This window comes from Eublepharis macularius, chromosome 2 (genome assembly GCF_028583425.1).
Source record: "Eublepharis macularius isolate TG4126 chromosome 2, MPM_Emac_v1.0, whole genome shotgun sequence".
Taxonomy (NCBI): domain Eukaryota; kingdom Metazoa; phylum Chordata; class Lepidosauria; order Squamata; family Eublepharidae; genus Eublepharis; species Eublepharis macularius.
This window is the reverse complement of record NC_072791.1, coordinates 152,120,307-152,140,818: the sequence shown is the minus strand read 5'-3', so window position 1 is coordinate 152,140,818 and position 20,512 is coordinate 152,120,307. Positions and strand designations below refer to the sequence as shown.

General features: G+C 44.6%; 1 protein-coding gene across 1 annotated transcript in view; it reads left to right on the top strand.

Moving 5' to 3' along the window:
• The window catches only part of LOC129324255 (aldehyde dehydrogenase family 3 member B1-like), a 30,197-nt gene extending 10,059 nt beyond the window's left edge, over positions 1-20,138 (top strand). Inside the window, exons 3-11 of the mRNA XM_054971415.1 lie at positions 2,584-2,746; positions 2,894-3,004; positions 4,496-4,616; positions 4,792-4,877; positions 6,056-6,137; positions 12,114-12,500; positions 13,965-14,131; positions 16,735-16,834; positions 18,998-20,138. Coding sequence (XP_054827390.1) covers positions 2,584-2,746; positions 2,894-3,004; positions 4,496-4,616; positions 4,792-4,877; positions 6,056-6,137; positions 12,114-12,500; positions 13,965-14,131; positions 16,735-16,834; positions 18,998-19,191 — 1,411 coding nt within the window. The 3' untranslated portion in view covers positions 19,192-20,138. The remainder of the gene's footprint in view (positions 1-2,583; positions 2,747-2,893; positions 3,005-4,495; positions 4,617-4,791; positions 4,878-6,055; positions 6,138-12,113; positions 12,501-13,964; positions 14,132-16,734; positions 16,835-18,997) is intronic.
• Positions 20,139-20,512: the final 374 nt, after the last annotated feature.

The following is a 20,512-nucleotide window of genomic DNA, read 5'->3' as shown; positions in this document are numbered from 1 at the left end:
GTGTGGGTGGCCTCCATGCGCCGCCTCAGCCACCCTGTGGTGGCGTGGCGCCCCCAGGCAGCCACAGCAGCGACGGGACAGGGGCGTGCAGCGTGCAGGTGGCCTCCTCACGCTGCCTCAGCCACCCTGCGGCAGCGCAGCATAATGACGTCAATGCGTGATGACATCATCACGCATTCTGGGGTGAACGCACGCGCAGGGCTTGCGCGCAAGGCTGCCTCCAGTGCCAGTAATCCCTGGCACCGGGGCTGCATGCTCTTTGTTCTCCCTGATGTGCTACGACCTACCTGCAAGGGAAAGAGGCACGTGTGGCAAGAGACCTAGCTCGGTCACAGACCAAGCCCAGTGTGCCACATTATGGGAGGGAGAAGTTGTGGCAGCTCCAGTATCACAAGTCCAGCTGGCAACCAGATGATGCATGGCCCTCTGGTGAGAAAGTGCTGTGCATTGAAATAGTCTGATCCTGTGAGGGAGAAAGTCAAGGGCTGAGCACCCTCCATCAACAGGGAGTTATGAACACCCTGTCAACCTGACCTGCAGCCGCATTTCCTCCTCTGCTGGGAAGGGCTTTGGCTGAGGGAGTCTGAACAGAGCCCCCAAATGGGTAGCTGGCAACCCCTCCAAATGGCTGGGCTGAGAGCAGTTTTCTGGGCAACTGTCTCCATGGCGGGCAGGTGATGCTGCTGCCTCCTGCCCCACTGGTAAGCCTCACCTGCAGAGGCTGGCATTTGGGAGGGTTCAGGTGCAGGGGGGGCAGCTGGCACACATTAGCGAGCCTGGTTAGCCGCCGCCCCACTTCCTTCTTACTGGCCTTGCTCCTTCCCAAGCTGGGACTCCAGAGTCAGATAACCTGCAAAGGGACTTGGGTGGTTGTTGTTAGTCAGACATTCTGGAACTTGCTCTTCTTCTCTTGAGCAAGTGCAAAGTGCTCCCAATTTTCCACTAAGTCCCTCCAGTGCACTCATGACCCACCACCGTGAGTACCCACTCTCCCACCTCATGCATAAAGTCCCTGCGGCAGAAGGCTGCTGGACAGAGCCTCCGGCTGCTGTCCATTTACCTGAGTTCATGAGCGGCGCAGCCGGAAGTTTTGTAGGGTGCATGGGCAGGTGATTGGGTGTGGGGGGGGGAGGCTCGCCCGCCTTGAAAGCACACAGGGATTGGTCCCCACGGTAGTCACCATCCTATGCCCCATTCGGGCCACGGGGGCGGGGCTGGGCACAAGGAGAGGGGCCCAAGTTTTCCCATTCAATGGGTGCTTATGGGCTACACCTCTGTTCATGGCATAACTTGCCGCTGCTGCAGGGGGCATTCCCAGGCCTGGAGCAGCTTAGGAAACCGACTAACTTGTGGCCCGCCCCCTGCCTGCCCCTCCAGCACTAGCATGGGAACTTGTGCCTCACTTATGCCAGTGTGCCCGCTGGTGGTAGCCCGACTGCAGTAGCATGTCTTGGGCGGGCGCTGGCGGAGATGGGGTTATGTCCATGTAAGTGCCATTTACGCCCGCACAAGCCTTAGTTCTCTCCCTGTGCACTTTCTTTCCTTTAGGATTGCACAATAAGTCGATAAATCTTCCCACTGGCTCACAGAAATATTTTCTTCGAAGTTTTGCATCCATTTTATCATACAGTTTTTAACTTGTTCTGAATCTGTGGCATATTGCAATAAAATGTTATATACTTTTCCTAATAGCTGTTTTGAATCTCCACTTATTAGTTGTTCAAACACTGTTTTCTCTCTTAATCTGCCACTTTCTCTGGATAGTTGTTCTTTAAGTTTGGACATCACTTGATAATACAACAGCCATGAGATATTTTTTCCTTGAGCTTGAATTTCTTGCCATGTTTTTATTTTTTCTTGTTTATATAATTTACATAACCAGTTTTATTTCTTATGGCAGTATCATAATAAGCATCTATTGGTGATGTCAATGGTGAAGTTGGCGGACTTAATCTGCTTCTACACTGAAATCATATTCTTAATAGTCTATCCCTCAAAATATGAATGCTGTTTTATCTTTGAATAGTTTTTAGTGATTTCTTAATCCATAAATAATTATGAATTCCTTCTTTAGTATTGATTGTCTCCAGTTTTATGTCTTCTATTCAGATTTGTAATCCAGTCTGATATCCAAACCAGTGCAGTCGGTTGGTGGTACAATTAAATATTTGGTATCGCCAACCTACTTTGGCTTTTTTCATCTTGTAATATTTTAAATCTTTTTCTTAGTTTCTTCCCATTCCATACAAATTCATTTATATTTTTCTGCCACTTCTAAAAAATCTTTTCATCTATATGAAATTTTTCTCTTCTGTATGAAAATCTTTTCATCTATATGAAAAGAAACAGAAAATTCAGTTTTGGTAATATTTCCCCAATGACTCCTGCACAGCTAAATATTTGTTTCCATGTTGCTGCTCTATTTTTCCAGAGGAGAACATGAAGGAAAATTACAGGGAGGACAATGAGGTATTATTGCTAGAGTTTTTGGTGCATTTTGTCAAATAAGAGAGGGTCACTCGGTGTTGACAAAACAGTCCACAGAGACCTTTGAAAAACTTTGCTCACTTGCTTTCTTTTCAGCTCGAACCCTTACGCTGCCTTGGTAGACTGCCTGAGAGCTACCTGGCTAACAGGGAAGACACGCCCAATGGAATATCGGAAGACCCAGCTGGAGGCTCTGAGCCACTTTCTGGAGGAGAATGAAACAGATATCTTGCATGCCTTGAATGTAGACATGCACAGGGTGAGTGTGGTGATTCAGCCAGAAAATTTGGCTGGGTTTCAATGATCTTCCCTATCAGAGGAACCAGAGACACCTGATCCATGGTATAGTTTTTAGGCCAACATCAGTGATTTAGACAATGCCAATGCCTTTTTGATCTCCCCACAGCCTCATTTTGAAGGATACGTTACTGCTATTTCCACAGTTAAGAATGAAGTGAATTATGCACTCAACAACCTGTGCTCTTGGATGAAGGATGAATGTGTGGAAAAGAGCCTGGTAAGAGGGTCAAGATGAAAGGGAAGGAAATGTGAACTTGCATGGGAAAGTGGTTCTGAGCCTGAATGGTCAGAGAGTCCAAGGGCTGTGCTATCTAATCAAACGGGGGTGGATCTATCCCCTTTCAAAAGGGTGTGTGGATGGTCACTCTGAGAAGCAGAAGCTTTCAAATGGATTACTTCTGCAATCTCAACTAGGAAACCAATTGCACCTTAAAGACTAAGAAAAAAAGATTATTCCATCCTCGGCTTATGCTACAGTAGTGCCAGTGGGGTCCTGTTACAGACTAACATGTCTGCCCATCTGGAACTATTCTCATGGAAGGTTCTGCAGCCTAGATAAACCTGTCTCAGCTGTGATGTTCTGGTGCTTTTTCACACATATGGAAAACACCCATTGCTTTCCATTATATACATTATAAAGTTGTAAAATGATGCCTTTTTCCATTTTAACAGCATTCACAAATGTGCCCAAATAGTGCATGAGAGGGCATGAAAACATCCTTCAAAATTTTATCTGTGTATCATTGAACAGAGATCATCTGCTACTTTCCCAATCAGACAATGGAAGCTCTTTTTTATTCCATGGGCTACTTCCACAGGGCAATGATTCTCCATGCCTCTCTCATGTGGCAACTGAGCATTCACATGGAGGCTTTCTCCTGAACTTTTCTTGCTCAAGCTCCAGTGGCAGCCATTCCCCTCACCTACTCAAAGATTTTTTAAAAAATGGCAATTAACTGTTTGAGTTAATTTTGTCAATCATTAAGTTTAAGCTACAGGGTTAGGTCAGTATTGTTTGGTAATTGACACATCACTGTTGCTTAAATTCAGCAAATGACAAAGCATTTATAGCTTATACTGTAACAATACATCAATTACTGATTTTTTTAAAATCCCAAAGTGGCAAAAGGAAATAGTAGTGATGGAGGCCGAGGCAAAGCAAATGGTGCTGATATTGGTGGATTTGCCTCTGTACACAAAGCATGCAAACAAAGGCAAAATTTTAGAAAATATGTTTGTGAAAGAACACATCAATGTCGGGAAAGCTCAGAAGGTGGATCAAAAAAAGATGACCTAGTATGAATGCTCAAGCTCCCTCCACTCCAGTTTGGTTGCCAAACTGGATCAAAAACTCTGGCTGGAACCAACTCAAATCTGCCTGAGGTACACATCTGTAGCTTCTGGGATTTGGATGTAAATAAGGTACTAAATTGTTTCACAAACAATAGCAAAAAACCCCTCAACGAGTGAAAGAGTCACATTTTATAACATCTGTTCATCTCCAATAGTAGTTAGACATTGCAGAACCTTTTGTAAAATGGAGAGAAAGGAGAAGCACCCATCATTTTAATTAGCAAGGCTAGAAGTTAATTTGGAGAAATGAGGTTGCACACTGAGGCCAAGCAAAATCTTTCATGTTGACAATTTTATTATTTTTCACTTTGCCCCATTTGCTTTATGAACGTTTCTTGTCTTCATCTCCACGTAGGCCACCAAGCTTGATTGTGCCTTTGTCCGCAAGGATCCCTATGGTGTGGTGCTCATCATTTCACCCTTCAATTACCCCTTTCACCTTACCTTGATCCCTCTGGTGGGGGCCATTGCAGCTGGTGAGTGAGAAGCTCTCTGAAGGCTGTCCAGTTCCCCACAACAGAATATCCCCACAACTGTAACCCATGGATCCTATGTTCAGCTGGGCTCTGCAGAGACTCCTGCAGGCTGGATCCAAGTGTGTGATGGTTTATACACCTTGCTATCATAGTCATATATTCTTTTTTCCACCAGGGAACTGTGTGATAATCAAACCTTCAGAGCTAAGCAGATGCAGTGAAAAGCTCATGGCTGAAGTGCTGCCTTCCTACCTTGACCCAGTGAGTTTCTTAGCCCCAACTCTCCTTTTTTCCTTTATGAAAACATGCATCTTGTTCACATACATTACCTCTTCCTGCTCTTTGTCTCTGTTCTCTGGTGTGACGCTATAGAAAAAGTATATAGTATTCTGCATTGATCTCATCTTTTCAGAGTGTGCTAGTGGAAGAGACTGTCTCACAGTCTGCAAAGGGCATATAATGTGACTTTAAGTTAACTACAATGGGCATGGAGGCAATAACAGTCATTGCATATTCATTTTACACTTTAACTGCTGTTTTGAATGGTTATGGGAGACATGGGAGATATGCAGAAGCAAAGACTAGTGGCTCTTTCAGAAAAATTTATCTGTAGTCAAAAGGTGTGTTCTCGTACATGGCACACCGGGCCGTGTACACTTGCATTGGAGGGGGAAAGTTCTCGGTAGGATGATGCACCTTACTTTTTCTTTAAGTAGAGCAGAACCACAAGTGACAAAAGGCACAGATTGGACACTTGTCAGCTTCCCTCAAGTTTTGATGGGAAATGTAGGCAGCTTGGCGGAATGTTGGACAAGTGACAGTTGAAAAGTCCATTGGACAGCAGTCAGAGAGCCAAGCTGCGAGACCAGGATGCCTACATTTCCCATCAAAACTTGAGGGAAGCTGACTAGTGTCCAACCTGTGCCTTTTGTCACTTGTGGTTCTGCTCGTAGTCACAGCATTCTATCTTAAAACCCTGAAGTGGTTTAGGGGACAAGTGACATCTTACATACAAATTCATGTAAATCACCCCATGCCATTTTTAAAAATGGGAATCTGATATGGGAGGAGGAAATCTAAAGTGGAAAAACAGTTCAACTATTTTCCACATCTGTAATTTCTCTGTTTAGAATGGATTCCTAACAGCTTTTCCATATGCAGGATTATAAAGGGGGGAAATGAATTTGGGGAGGGATTTAGAGTGAAGAAAAGATAGTTGTAGAAGGGGTTTCTCCCCCATTGCTTCTATGCTCTAGATTCTTCTGACCTTTCAGTTCAACTCATGGTTTCATTTCAAAAGGTGTTGGGCTCAGTTACATGAATTTGTGTGAGCCATATTTAGACTTGAAATAAACAAGAGAGGTGTGTTTGCTGGTTGGGAATGTCCAGTTGTTAAGACTTGTTTGTTGAAGAGACATCAATCCTCTCTTATTTCACAGGATACCTTTGCCGTGGTGACAGGTGGCTCTGAACCAACCACCAGATTACTGGAAAACAAGTTTGATTACATCTTGTTTACAGGTGATCTCCCGTTTTTGAATTTTCAGAGTGATAATTACAGTAATTGTTAATTTGTAGAGCAAGGGTCACCATAAATCAGCCATGCCTTGATGGCACTTTCCACCACAGTTATAAAATAACAATTAAAAATGATATTGAGGCCGGCAAAAAGTGATTAGCTATCTTGCTCCTGGTTGGCTGGACTCCTTGGGAATCACTTTCTTGGCTGCTAGGCATCAGAAACGCAAAATGGCTGGGGCTTAATGCTGGACCTTGGAGGACAAGGCTTGTGCCTAGCAGACTGGGTGATCCAGCAATACAGCTCTCTCAAGGCTCAGCCTAAACAAGCTGATAGCTAATCTGGCTGAGCTGCATCTGTTGGGAGGTGTTGGTGCTCAGGAGGCTGCATTGTGCTCTGGTCAGGATTCTGCAAGGAATCACTGCTCTCAGCACTCTGCTCTGGATTTACAGTGAGGTTGTGAGCAGGTAGTCTGGCACTTCTCCTGTATGCTGCCTCAGACTGGGCCCTCTGACACCACCATCCCTGCAGAGTGTTGATGGGTCCTGAGGGACTATGGCCCAAGTTACAACTCCTGCCTAGCAGAGGCTTAAGCAGCTGTCTCGGGGGCTGGCAGTGGAGGCTCGATTGCCAGCTCTGGCAAAGTGGCTTCTGGTAGAGCTGGGGTGTGGTCAGCAGATATCTTTGCTGCATCAAGCCCTTCCTGGTCCTGCTGGCCCTCCTGGTCCCAGCTTCTCTGGACTTCCGCCTGAACATTTTGGGTCAGGCCACTCTGGGCTAGAACCCTCTGAGTTGCAGTCATCGATCTAGTTAGAGGATGGGTCAGCGGGATCATGACTCCGCGCCCACCAGGCCTATAATAATAACAATAACAATTGATTTATATACCGCCCTTCAGGACAACTTAATGCCCACTCAGAGTAGTTTACAAAGTATACCATTATTATCCCCACAACAAACACCTTGTGAGGTGGGTGTGGCTGAGAGAGCTCCAGAGAACTGTGACTAGCCCAAGGTCACCCAGCTGGCTTCAAGTGGAGGAGTGGGGAATCAAACCCGGCTCTCCAGATTAGAGTTCCGCACTCTTAACCACTACACCAAACTGGCTATGGGGCTGTTGTTTCCAGTCTGATTGGTTCTTGTATGCTGCTGAAGATTGGCTGTACTGCCACAAGTCCCTGGATCTTTTGGTCGGCTGCCACTACAGCTGAAGATGCTATCAGGGTGGGGAAGAAGTGTGGATGGAACCTGTAGGTTGCAAAGAGGGGACAGTGCTTGGTGGACATGTAGGAATGTGTTGTTATATGCAAATTCAGACATCATAAGGCACTCAGTTGTCCTGCTGGAAATTAATAATTAATAAAGAAGCATAGGTGCTGCTCCAGGATGTTGTTGATCTGTTCTATTTGCTAATCTGTTTGCACCTTCAGTGCAGACAGGTCAGAGGCAAAGCCAATGCAGAGAAATTGAGGATGAATTTCTGGCAATAATTGGCGAATCCCAGGAAGCATTGCAATTCCTTCACGTTCTGAGGGAATTGCAATGTAAAAGGGTGGATGTTTCAGTCCACCATGGCTTTTACCCTCTGGGGATCCATCCAGATTCCTGGTAGGAAGATAATGTGCACCAAGGACTCCACCTTGGTCAAGTTGAAAGCACACTTCTCAAGCTTTGTGTAAAGACAGTGTTGCCATCGTCTCTTCAGTAATGACCGGATACGAGCAGTGTGAAGGACAGGGTTCTGCAAATAGATCAGATTGTCATCTAAATATATGATCATGTACTAGTCAATCAGATCTCGGAACACATCGTTCATGAAATGCTGGAAAACTGCAGGGGCATTCTACTTGAACATCATCACCAATACTTCAAGCGGCTGTACCAAGTATACAAAGCAATCTTTCATTCATTGCCCTTGCGAATCTAGACTAAGTTATAGGCCCCATGGAGATCTAGCTTGGTGAACTGAATTGCTCCAGGCACCGGTCAAACAGTTCAAGGATCAGAGGCAGGGAGTAGCGATTACATATTGTGATCTTGTTTAGTGCACGGTAGTTGTTTTCTTCATGAACAGTACTGGGACAACTGCTGGAGAGGCTGATGCTCAAATGAATCCTACGGCTACGTTTTTCTCCATGAGGTCTCTTAGGGTTGCCAGTTCTGGTTCTGAGAGAGAGAACAACCAGCCTGCTGCAATGGGGGCCAAGTCGATGGCACAGTCAGACAGCTGGTGTGGCAGTATTTCTTTATTTGATTTATACCCCGCCCTCCCCACAAATGGGCTCAGGGTGGCTAACGACATTAAAAAAATACAGTGAATTAATCATAAAACTATAAAATCAATATTAATCTTAAGACAATCATTAAAACAGTCCAGGTGCAGGCTATTTAAATAAATAGTTGAGAGTCCGTACATGGGCATATATATGGGCATTAGGGTTCCCATCTCCCTGCTCGGGGTGGGGGATCTCCCGATCCCCCCTCCCCCCATGCCCACTTACCTGGCTGGTGGGGGGCGTGCTCCCTGGGGTGCTCCCTCCCCGGGTGGCATGGCATGCCCCTGGGTGCGGGGCACGCTCCTGTGTTGCGAGAGCAGGTGGCGGCAGAGAGAAAGCAGGTGGCAGTTGCAAGAGCACGCCGCTCTCACTGCCACCATTGCAGCTGCCACAGCCTGCTCTCTTGCCACGACCGCTCCTCTGCTGCTGGTGCCAGCAGGGACAAGGGGTGCGGCAGCGGCAGTGGCAAGAGGGCGAGGCGCGGTGGCCACAGCCTGCTCTCTCTCTCGCCACTGCCACTGCGCCCCTTGTCTCTGCCGGCGCTGGCTGTACAGGGGCAGCTGTGGCTGCGGCGAGAGAGCGAGCAGGCCAAGGCCACTGCAGTTCACTCTCTCACTGTGGCCACCGCTGCCCCTGTGCTGCCCGCGCCGGCAGGGACAAGGGACACAGCAGTGGTGAGAGAGAGAGAGAGAGAGAGAGAGAGAGAGAGAGAGAGAGAGAGAGAGAGAGAGAGAGAGAGACGCTCTCTCTGCCGTCCCTGGAGCGCGTGACACATCATCCCTGCATGATGACATCACTCCTAGAAGTGACGAAGGAACATTGACTTTACCTTTGATAAAATAGGGACTATAGAGTAATTAGTGATAAGAACAAGAAATTAAAGGGTTTTAGTGCTGTTGGAAGTCAAAAAGGGGAAAGGGGGAGGGGGAAGGAAGGGGGGGCATATACTATAATCATAAGGGTAAATGACTATGTATTCTATATGGTGTTGTATGTTAACCCATTCAATAAAATCTTTAAAAAAGAAGAAGAAGTGACATCATCATGCATACGGGCATGTGCACTTGCACTTCGCATGCGGTCACAACAAGAAAAGCGCCGAGGAGGTAGGAGCCAAAGTCCCAGTCTCCCGCTGGGAGACTTGAGGGACCTGGCAACCCTAATGGGCATAGCACATGGCCAAGGGCAGTCCCAGGAAAAGTGGTGGTTTTAGGTGGAAGAAGGAGGACACCCACTGGCATACAGCCATAGGCCCAGTAGAATATCTCCATTTTACAGGCCCAGCAGAACTGTAACAGGTCGTGCAGGGCCCGGATCTCCAGTGGGAGAGCATTCCACCAGACCGAGGCCAGGGCAGAAAAAGCCCTGGCCCTTAGTCGAGGCCAGACGGATGTCCTTCGGGCCAGGGACCACCAGGAGTTGCTTATCTGCAGAGTGCAATGCCCTGCAGGGGACGTAATGGAAGAGGCGGTCCTGCAGGTATGCAGGTCCCAGTCTGTGAAGGGCTTTAAACAGTAGGGTGTTGGCTTCCTTGGAACTGAAGACATTAGCAAAATCCTGGAAGGTTGGTGGTACTTCTGTTGAGGCTGGTGCCTTGGAGATTAGAATCTGTGCAGTGGATGCCAGGGTGGTGTTTGGCATGAGGCAGTGGTCTTGGTAGTACTAGGACTGGAAGCCCATCTGTTGATGGCTTCAGGAAATCATGGTGCCATGTACTGCGAGCCACAGCATCCCTAACACTATCAGGAAGTGGAGAGATGCTGCCAAGTTGAATGAAATTATTTCTTGATGGTCCTGCTAGCCCAAAAGGCTCACCTGAACACATAAGGCAGCTGCCAGGGCCTCTGTCTGTATGGGCTAGATCCGCAGAAAACAGAGAGCCACCAGGCTCAAGGAAGAACACCAAGGGGCACCTTGCCCCTTGTAGCCTTGCTACAGATGTACTGATCTTGCCTCACATTGGCTTTTTGTATTACATCCATTTTGTATTTTGTATTGCATTCCTATTGCACCCATTTTGTATTGTATTATTGCATGGATTTTTGGGATTAACAACGGAAGTTTTCATATTGGTGCCCCTTGGTGTTCTTCCTTGAGCCTGGTGGCTCTCTGTTTTCTGCGTGTCTTTGGGAGGAAGACTTTCCTGTTTGTTTGTGTATGGGCTAGATCAACTGTCCTGTACCTGGTTGGATAGACTCTTCTGGAATCAGTCCGTTACTTGTTCAGCTGGCCTCAGTCAGAGGCACAAAGCAGCTGGGCCTGGCTTTTGTAGCCTGAAGCACAGGGCTCACGCCTGTTGGACCAAGTGATTCAGCAATGCAGCCCTTGTGTCTACTTACAGCCCAGCTGAGTTTACATAGGTAGCCCTCCTGCCTGGCATTTTACTTTGCTGGGCTCTTCTTCAGTCTAGGAACATGTAATGTAATAATAAACAATATGCAGAAAATCTTTCCTCAACTGAGTAACTACAATAAGCATCCACAAGCCTGGGATGAGGAGTTAGGACTTAGTGGTTTGATAATTTGGCACTTCTCATTTTAGAAATCACCCTCTGAGGCAATGCCAGGCCCATCTCCAAGCCATTGTTGTACAGTCCTCCAGCTTTTTATGCCATGTTTATACCGCAGCAGTGTTGTCATCTATCTGCCTACAATATTTTCCCACCCTTTCCCCAAGGAACTCAGGAATCAGGATTGAATATCTGATTCTCCTCTCCTCCGTTTATCTTCACAATTACCCTGTGAGGTAGATTAGCTGGAGTGTAAGTGCCCTGAGGTCATAAAGTGAACATCATGTCTGAATGGAGTTTTGACTCCAGGAAGTCCGGGCTGACCACTTTATACTTAAAAGTATCAAATATTTGTGGGGTGTATATATCGGGTTGTGCATTCTACAGATTTCTCTATTGGTTATTATTCAGTTTAGAACGTAAAATGCTAAGCTTCTTGCAGCTTCCTTTTCTGAACGAAGCAATTCATAGTAGCAGAGTAAACTTGGGGAGATATTGGAAACTAGGGGTGGGGTGGGGAGATTCAGGAGATTCAGGATTAGAAGGGTCTTAAACAAGATTTTTATAAACTGGAAGTCATAGTTTGGGCTTTCTGAGTTCTGCAGAACAGCCTGTATTACGATGGTTGTTGTGGATTTTCCGGGCTGTATAGCCGTGGTCTTGGCATTGTAGTTCCTGATGTTTCGCCAGCAGCTGTGGCTGGCATCTTCAGAGGTGTAGCTACACCTCTGAAGTGTCACTGAGAGATCCCTGTCTTTTGGTGCTACACCTCTGAAGATGCCAGTCACAGCTGCTGGCGAAACATCAGGAACTACAATGCCAAGACCACGGCTGTACAGCCCGGAAAACCCACAACAACCATCGTTCTCCGGCCGTGAAAGCCTTCGACAATACAGCCTGTATTACGGCCAATAGTTCTAGTCTCCCTGATCACAAATAACTGCCCCTTTCCTTCTTCCATTCCATTTAGTGCAATTGTTGATTTTTTTTAAACTTTAGATTACATTTTTTTTGAAAACATTAATATTGAATACATTTTTGCAAAGTAGAATAACTGTAGATTAATCTACTTCTTTCTGTAACTCTTATTTAAGCACAGTAATTGATTTTTCAGAATTTGGGGTGAGTGTTTTTGGCATAGCACTCGGAGAACACTTTTGTGACTGGCCTAAATTTTTGCCATCCTTTTGCAGGGAGCCCCCCTGTTGGAAAGATTGTCATGACTGCAGCAGCCAAACACCTGACACCAGTGACTCTGGAGCTGGGAGGCCAAAATCCTTGCTATGTTGATTGCTGCTGCAATTTCCAGAATGCAGCCAACCGAATAGTATGGGCAAAGTTCTTCAATTGTGGCCAGACTTGCCTTGCTCCTGACTATGTGATCTGCACCATTGAAACGCAAGAGAGGCTAATGCCCTGCCTGCGTCAAGCTATCCGTGAGTTTTATGGCTGCAACCCTCAAGACTCACCTGACTATGGCCGCATGATCAACGATAAGCATTTCCAACGTGTCAGTGCACATCTGGAGTCTGGCCGAATAACCATTGGAGGAGAAACGGATGAACATGACCGTTACATTGGTGAGCAAGTGAGCTAGGGTTGCCAGCTCTGTCATGGGGAATTCTTGGAGATTTGAGTTTGGTGCTATGATGGACCCCCCTTCACTCATACATTGTGAGGCAAATTTTCCCTTCAAAATTCAGTTTCCCTGCATCGACTGAGCAGCCCCAAGTAGAATGTTATTATTTGAATTTTGAAAGTCGATTTGTCCAACCCTGACAGGCAGATATAATTATGGTTTTTAACTCAGTCCAGGAACTTGAGGGGGAAAAGCTGGAGCCCTCTTTTTTTGTTGGAAATTACACTGGAAAAGAAATAAAAACTTTATTTAACAGACAGTATACTCTATATACTTACTTGAGTAAGTATAGTCAGTGGTTTAAAGCACTGAGGAAAAACTTGGTTGGTATTACAGAATATACGTTGAGAAACAGACAAAATAGTGTCCTTGAAGCTTAGTTTCTTATAATCTTGGTTCTTAAAAATGAGAGGAGTGTTACTTAGTAATTTATTTACAGCAACAATATTTCTTCACTAAGTTTCCTATAATAAATTTCTTGGTTTTAGTCTAAAACTATTTTTCCTTCACAACAGACCCAGGGTCCTCCTCAGAGTCAACCAACCTTTAGACACTAGACAGGAATTAATCTTCTTCTCCTCGGAAGATATAACCCTCCTCCTTTTGGCTTGAAAGGGAGTCTCAACTCATTCCCAATCAGTCCTGCCAAAATATGCTCCCAGTTCTCTCATGTCTATGTAAAATGGGCTTTGGCTAACCATTATACTTTGAATTCCTAAATAGAAATCTTCCTCAGGACGGTACTGTTATTAATTAAGGCAAAAGATTTCTCTTTCCTCACTCAAGATGGGAAACTGTCTGACCTTCCCTGAGCAATCCTGAACAATCCTGTCAGAAAACAGCTGACTGTCTCCAGCCTGCTTCTAACGGACAAATCAGAGAGGAAGGAGTAGCCTCTATCTCAAGCTTTATATTCCAGGTTATAGTTAACTCCTTCCCTCCAAGCCCTCTGATGGTGCTGTACTAAGGAGCATTCCATCACAGGTGCCTATGGAGGACAGAATTTGAGGAATTGAGAAAATTCAGTGGGTATGTGATGCCATAGAGTCCACCTTCTAAAACTGTCATTTCCTCTAAGGGAGATAATATCTTCCATCTGACAGTTGAAATTCTGGGAGCATTCCATGGCCTACCTGAATGTTGGCAACACTAAAGTGGGCTGCAATTGGGGAGCTGGAGTGAGGGTTAGATAGGGAATCCTTCCCCCAGTTGATGGTGTGTAGATGGCTTGCTATGAAGTACCTTTCCATATGTGAATGAAAATTTGAATACAACAGCAGATCAAGCCCTGCATGGGGAGGGGACTTGTCGATTGGAAAAAGCAGTTTGAAGAGTGTGGTTGAGGGGCAGGGCATGGCAGCAGTATGTAAACACAACTTGTTTTGGTGCGCTCTCCTTTCCACAGCTCCTACAGTGATAGCTGATGTGAAGGAATGGGAGCCAATCATGCAACAGGAAGTCTTTGGGCCTATCTTGCCCATTTTCACTGTGAGAGACTTGGAGGAAGCCATACAATATATCAATAGCAAGGAACGGCCACTGGCTGTCTATGCCTTCTCTTGTGACAACAAGGTATGTTTCGTTCTTATAGCTGAGGCCAAGAATAGCTAATGATATTAAATACCATACATTTAAACTTGCTTCTTTTATTTAACCTAACACCACTTTCAAAATATACTTAGGCTAGGTTTGTGCTAAACCATCATATGAAGGGAATTCTGGAAATACTGAACAGTTACTGAGAATGTTTTAGTGCTTGCCCTCAGTGTTTAAATAGTGCACGAATGAAACTAGGGATTGTGGTAAAACATTGAGAAGGAGGTGTACTGCTCTTGCTTCTCATGTAGCATGTTGTGTGTATGCGTGCACACATGTGAAAGATTTGCAACACCTTCCCAAGAATGTTTCCTCAGGTTTTCTTCTTACTGAGGTTTAGGAGTCTTACTTGCAGGCTGAGAGAAGAGCAGGAAGCTGCATCCAGACTATAAAGGTAGAGGATGTTATAATAATTCACATCTCAGCACTTGGCTCAGTCTTTTTGCCTGTTCACTGCTGGGTTCGGTGCTTGAGCCAAGCCATTGAAAAGTGGGAGAATCTTTACTAGTTTGGACTCCTTCTGTCTTGCAAACCTTGCCACCACCAGATAATCAATTGTTATGGATTTTCCCAGTACAAAGATTGGGAGAGATGGTCTTTGACCCATCTCGTTTGTGAGTGTGTGAGAGAGGGGTATAAAACTCTCCTTTCCTGGCAGTCTTGTATGCAGCCTTTAGGCATAGTGGGCAGTAGTCTTCAATACAAGAGTCAGTCACTTTGGGTTGCTAAAGGATTTTTGTTCCACTAAACCTCTATTTACCCAAGAAGCACAGATAGTTAGGAGCTACCTTACAGCAAAAGGGAAATATAGGAGGATCCACTAGAGAAACAAATATAAAAAGCTAGAGTTAACTTACAGTCTGTTGCACATTCCCCAGTTCTCCTTGTCAGCCTTGGGGGCGGGGGGGGGGGAGATGACAGCCAGCTCCTCCACACCACTAGGTCCCTTTCCACAAGTATTCCAAGACTAGATAAAAGGCACATGGTATCATGTCTCTTTTGCCTTGTTGTGGACTGGGACTTTCACCCTGTTAGAACCAATGACAACTCTGGATCTTACTCTCCAGTTCCCACTGCAAAACCATTCACCAATAATATTCCCAATTAGAGATCAGAAGCTTGCTGGCCTCATCCCCACCCAACCTCCAATTGGTGTTGGAATACTTTTGAATCTCAGTGCTCACAAAGTGAGAGCAGTATCTCCCATCAAGAAAAGGAGACAGCTAGCAGATGTTTCTCTGCCCCTGGCCTCGCTTTCTGAAATCATGCATCATGCTAAACCTGCCACTCTGCTCCATAGAATGCAGTTGAGGATCTGGTTACCCATTCCAGCAAATAAATCTCTATTACTTTAGAATCCTTAACAGGTGACACCAAACCTGTCTTACCACCAGGTTTAACATGAGAGAATTTCCCCTGAACATTAGGCTATGAGTGGCGATGCTGTACTGGATGAGAGTGGGAATACAAGTCTGCTAAGGGCATTATCTTTATTTGCCAAAAGTCCAGCTATGTGCAGAACTAGCCCAATTAATGAGTCCTGTACCTAGAGATGCTCAACTGAACCTCATTTCATGTGCCCCCCCCCAACTTCCCATGCACCCACTCACACAGTCACACTTCAATTTGTCCTGCATGAGTACATTCACACATTTGATATCAGTTCTTTGTCAACTGCTAAAAGTATCCCAGGCTGTTTAAAACCGACAAATTTCCAGTTTCCCCCACCTCCCAAATCCATTCATTGAAATGAAGATCTTGCAAACTGGCAAGTCAGAGGCACCTAAAGTACTTGTTCTACAATGTCCATCCCTGAGAGTTCTCGCTGCAAAAACAGAGCTGAATTGGAGCTCTGCCTTACCAACTCACAAATACAATCACACAAAGGGAGCTCCTGTGAAAGTGGCATGCATGTGTTAAGTTGCCAGTGGATGGTGGCAATACGGAGAAGGACAATGAGAGGAGGATGTGGTGCAAGGAAAAGGAAGTCCCTAAGCATACAATCTGCTTTTCAAAGGATAGGGACAGCATAACAGTCTTCTTATGAAAACAACGTATTGGGAAGCTTACGTTAGGATTACTTTAGGAGATTACTGTAGGAGAGCCAGAAATCTCTGTTTCTGTTATGCTTGTGTCAGACAACAGGAAGCATTTTGCCTCCCTGAACTGATAAGCTAATTAAATTAAAAACAAAAATAAAATTAAGTGTTAATTTGATTCTAACCCAAGCTTTACTTGCATTTGATATTTTATTGTAAATAAAAATTTGACCTAATTTTACCATTGCACTATTGCTTGATTCTACTTTGGAAAAGTGAGGTGTGCTCAGAGGTATAATACACAGTAGGTGGGTATCATACAGACAGAGTTCCCAGAGTTTTGTGTGTTAAGGATGTGTGCCTTCATTTTGGAAGACCACATCTCTGTAGAGCTTTGCAGAATAGAATTCACAGCATCCACCTACCTTGAGGAAAATTCTAACCAGTGTCTCTTATTGGTTTCCCTACCATGTGATAGTTTCTAAACTCTGAAGGACCAGAAATGCAATTACTAATAGTGTTCTCTTTTTCTTTCCTTAGGTTGTGAATCGGGTATTGGATTGCACCAGCAGTGGTGGCTTCTGTGGCAATGACTGCTTGATGCACGTAACACTGGTTTCTCTACCATTTGGTGGAATTGGTATGACTCTGTCTCTATGCTGTCTCTATCTCCTAGCGCTGCACTCATCCTCCCTCCTAGTCTGGCACTGCCTCCATTTTCATAGGCACCATGTAAAGCTGCAGCAGAAGTTCCTTTAAAAATTGTCTTTAGGACAAGAAGGGGCAAAGCTCTGGACTTAGGCAATTTCTACATGGGTTACCTGTCCTGGGTTCAATGCTATTGAGAAGCAGGTTTTCTTCCTGTTTCCCCACAGCATCATGGCACATTCATGCACCTGTAGGCTTTATCTGGCTTTTCTCTGATCTTTCAGAAATCTGCTTTCTATGAAGCTTTGAGAAAGAAAGTAAAACCTAGAGGACTGGTGTGGTGGGAACATTTGGATATCCCCACCTACATTGCAGCCATTTTCCCCAACCCCATCCCCATAGTGGCTGAATGTCATTATAACAATATAATGTTATATCAATATGTGTATCAGACTGAGGGGAAAGTTTGGTGTAGTGTTTAAGAGCGTGGGATTCTAATCTGGAGAACCAGGTTTGATTCCTCACTCCTCCACTTGAAGCCAGCTGGGTGACCTTGGGTCAGTCACAGTTTCTAGCTCTCTCAGCCCCACCCACCTCACAGAGTGTTTTCTTGTGGAGATAATAATAATGTACTTTGTAAACCACTCTGAGTGGGTGTTAAGTCATCCTGAAGGGCGGTATATAAATCAAATGTTGTTGTTGTTATATTTTTACAATGAAAGGCGCTAGAAGCTTTTAAAAAATGAATCCAATATTCAGAGAACCCAATATATTGTTATACACACACACACATAGACAAAATGATATTCAACTTCTATTTTAAAAAGGTTGAAAAGGGCCCAGTGGCTAGGGGGAGGGCCACTGCAGGGACTAGGGCAGGGAAATTGTGGGGAAACCTGCCATATGGAAGCCCTATTGTTGCTGTGCTGTATTGGCAACCACAACAGCAACAGGGTAACCACAGAAGCTTCTTCTAATGTGGAAACCACCCTAATATATTCCTGAACTGCTCCTGGCACATTTGCAGTCCTGATGCACAAAGTGCAATTTAAGATTTAGATCCAAGTAAGTAAGACATAATTAAGCCAAAGCTTTCATGTTAAGCAGCAGATTACTTGCTAGGAATGCTTACTCATGATTCTGGCAGCCGGTTGCTTGAAACATTCAACTTGGAACCTTTCTGAAGCAGATGAAAGTAAACAGCAGTCTGCCGGCCTAGACAGTTTCACTGTTAAGGAGAGAAATCTACTAACAGGAGTAAACCAGATATGTTGGCGAGTCTGCAGTTGGGAGAGAGAATTTTACCCTTGGCAGTGGACTAGCATCCTTCCTCCCTGAGCAGATCCACTGGTGTGAAAGAGCCAACTTGCCACTGGAAATGTCATAGCAACCAAAGAAGAAGATCTACTATTCATGTCATAGATAGTAATAGGATTCTGAGGCTTTTCTGCACATTATATTTTTGTAATGTTTATTCTAAAGCAGCCCTTTTGGGAGGCAGCAAGAAATTTAGACTTGAATGAAATCTGTCAAATCATAAAGCTCACTCCTTTTAAAAAAATATTTATTCTAGTTACATCATAATAAAGGCATTTTTCACAAAAACAAATTTCAAAATAAAGCTCACTCCTATTTGCCTTCAGTTATTCTTCTTTAGCATGCTTAATAAAATCAAATAAATGTCCAATTGCCTTAAAACAAAACAGCTGAGTTGCCATGACTACTAGAAGATACTATTTCAAAATGCCATGCCACACTTGGTGTGAGAATTAGCTTTTTCAGCGCCTCTAGAACACGATGCCTGTTCAAACATCCAAGCAATATCCCCAATTAACATGGTCTGCATGTGGCTGGAGCAACTTTTTATTAGAGATAAGCTAGGGATAGACTGCTGTTCCCTGGCATGATCTCGCTGATTTATTGCATTTTCTTTAGCCACTGCATTGAGATGTAATGTAAAGTAGAGATAAAATCAAGCTTGAAAACAAAGTGCAATGTAAATGTCAACAGTTTTTTATAAGAACACCTGCAATCCTGCAGAGGTGAAAAAGAATGGGTAGAGAGGCATAGGACTCCTGGGCTGTGTGGCCAACTTGAAAGCTCTGCCATTTTATAAAGTTTAATTTGCATATTTTCTTTGTGACATCTGTTGCAGGACACAGTGGCTTTGGCCATTACCATGGCAAGTATAGCTTTGATACTTTCACTCACGAGCGTGGCTGCCTTTCTCGCTGCATGGGGTTAGAAGCAATCAATACCATACGTTACCCTCCCTACAACCAACGCAAGCTGGATCTGCTGGTCTCCACTACAGAAGTGAAGCGCAGGGGCTTTTGCACGCTGCTGTGAACTCACTGAACAGCAGAGGCCTTATGTCCCCAGAGGCTGCTGCAAGGAGCTGAGCTGTTGGAAAGGAGGGTTCCTGTCTGCTGTCTCTAGAATGTGGTTCTATCTTCTAAAAAGGCCTCTGCCGAGGCTCTGTCTTGTGAAGAAATTTTACCATTTGTCATGGCTCCTGATCAAACACCTTACCTCTCACTTTGCACCCATTTTAGTCCCAAGTGTGTAGGTCCAATGCACAGAGGTTCAATACGTTGGATGGGAGAGGACAATTTGTGTTGCCCCTGCTTTTCTTTGCTAGTTGCTGGGAAGGGGAAGAAATGGCAAGGGACAAGTAAGTCTGTCCTGATGTGTTTGTACAATGCACCTTCCATTCCGCTGAATTTTCTCCATGTAGGACCAACAAGTAGCATTATGGGCAAAATGTTGATTTAACATAGTAGTTGAATTTCCCTTTGAATGATTATATATTAAAAAATACTTATTGGTCTAGTTCCTTTTCAAGAGGACAGTTCCACCTGTACAGAGAAATAGTCACATATACATAGATGTAACCATTTTGGTACAGAAAAAGCAGACGATGAGTACTGACAAGTCTCTACAGAATGGTAAGAGAATGTATGGGAAATGAATGTGTAAAGGCTAACAATGCAAATAGTCCTGTTTGTATATTTTCCATTCAGCTATGCTTCCTTTCACAGACATAACTTTTCTGGTAGGCCACAATTCTTCCACTAGCACTTTCTGCACAGTAATCATAACCTGAACACAGATTTCTCCTCTCTTCAATAACTGCAGTTTGCACCTAAAGATGGTAACTCAGAAATAATACCTACTACTTTCTTCCTAGTAACTATACTTAGGCTTTCAGCCATTCTGACATTTATTGCCCAGTTCTGTTTCTATAGTTTGCAAGTGTTTTACTCCTGTAATAAAGCTCTCACATCAAACCTTCAGACTGGTTCCTCTTGACTCTATTTATTACTATTCATTGAATAGTATTTTCAGTGTATATAGTAGGGGCGTGCGTATAAAAATGTTCATTGCGGTTTTGGATCTGGGGCTGTTGAGTGAAACGTTTAACATGATTGGGTGGGGCGTTGCTGAGTTGGGGGTCAATATTCATTCATTTTTTTTCCTATTCTCATGATTTTCATGGTCTTTCAATGAGGAAGGGGAAGGGGACTAATTGGATACTCTGGAGCAGCTGTTTTTGCACTTAATGACACCAAAATTGCACAGATCAGTCCTTCCTCTAAGCTAACAAACCTCTATGTTTCAAACAGATTGGACAAGTGGGGGTGATTTTACATACCCCCCCCCCAAAGTA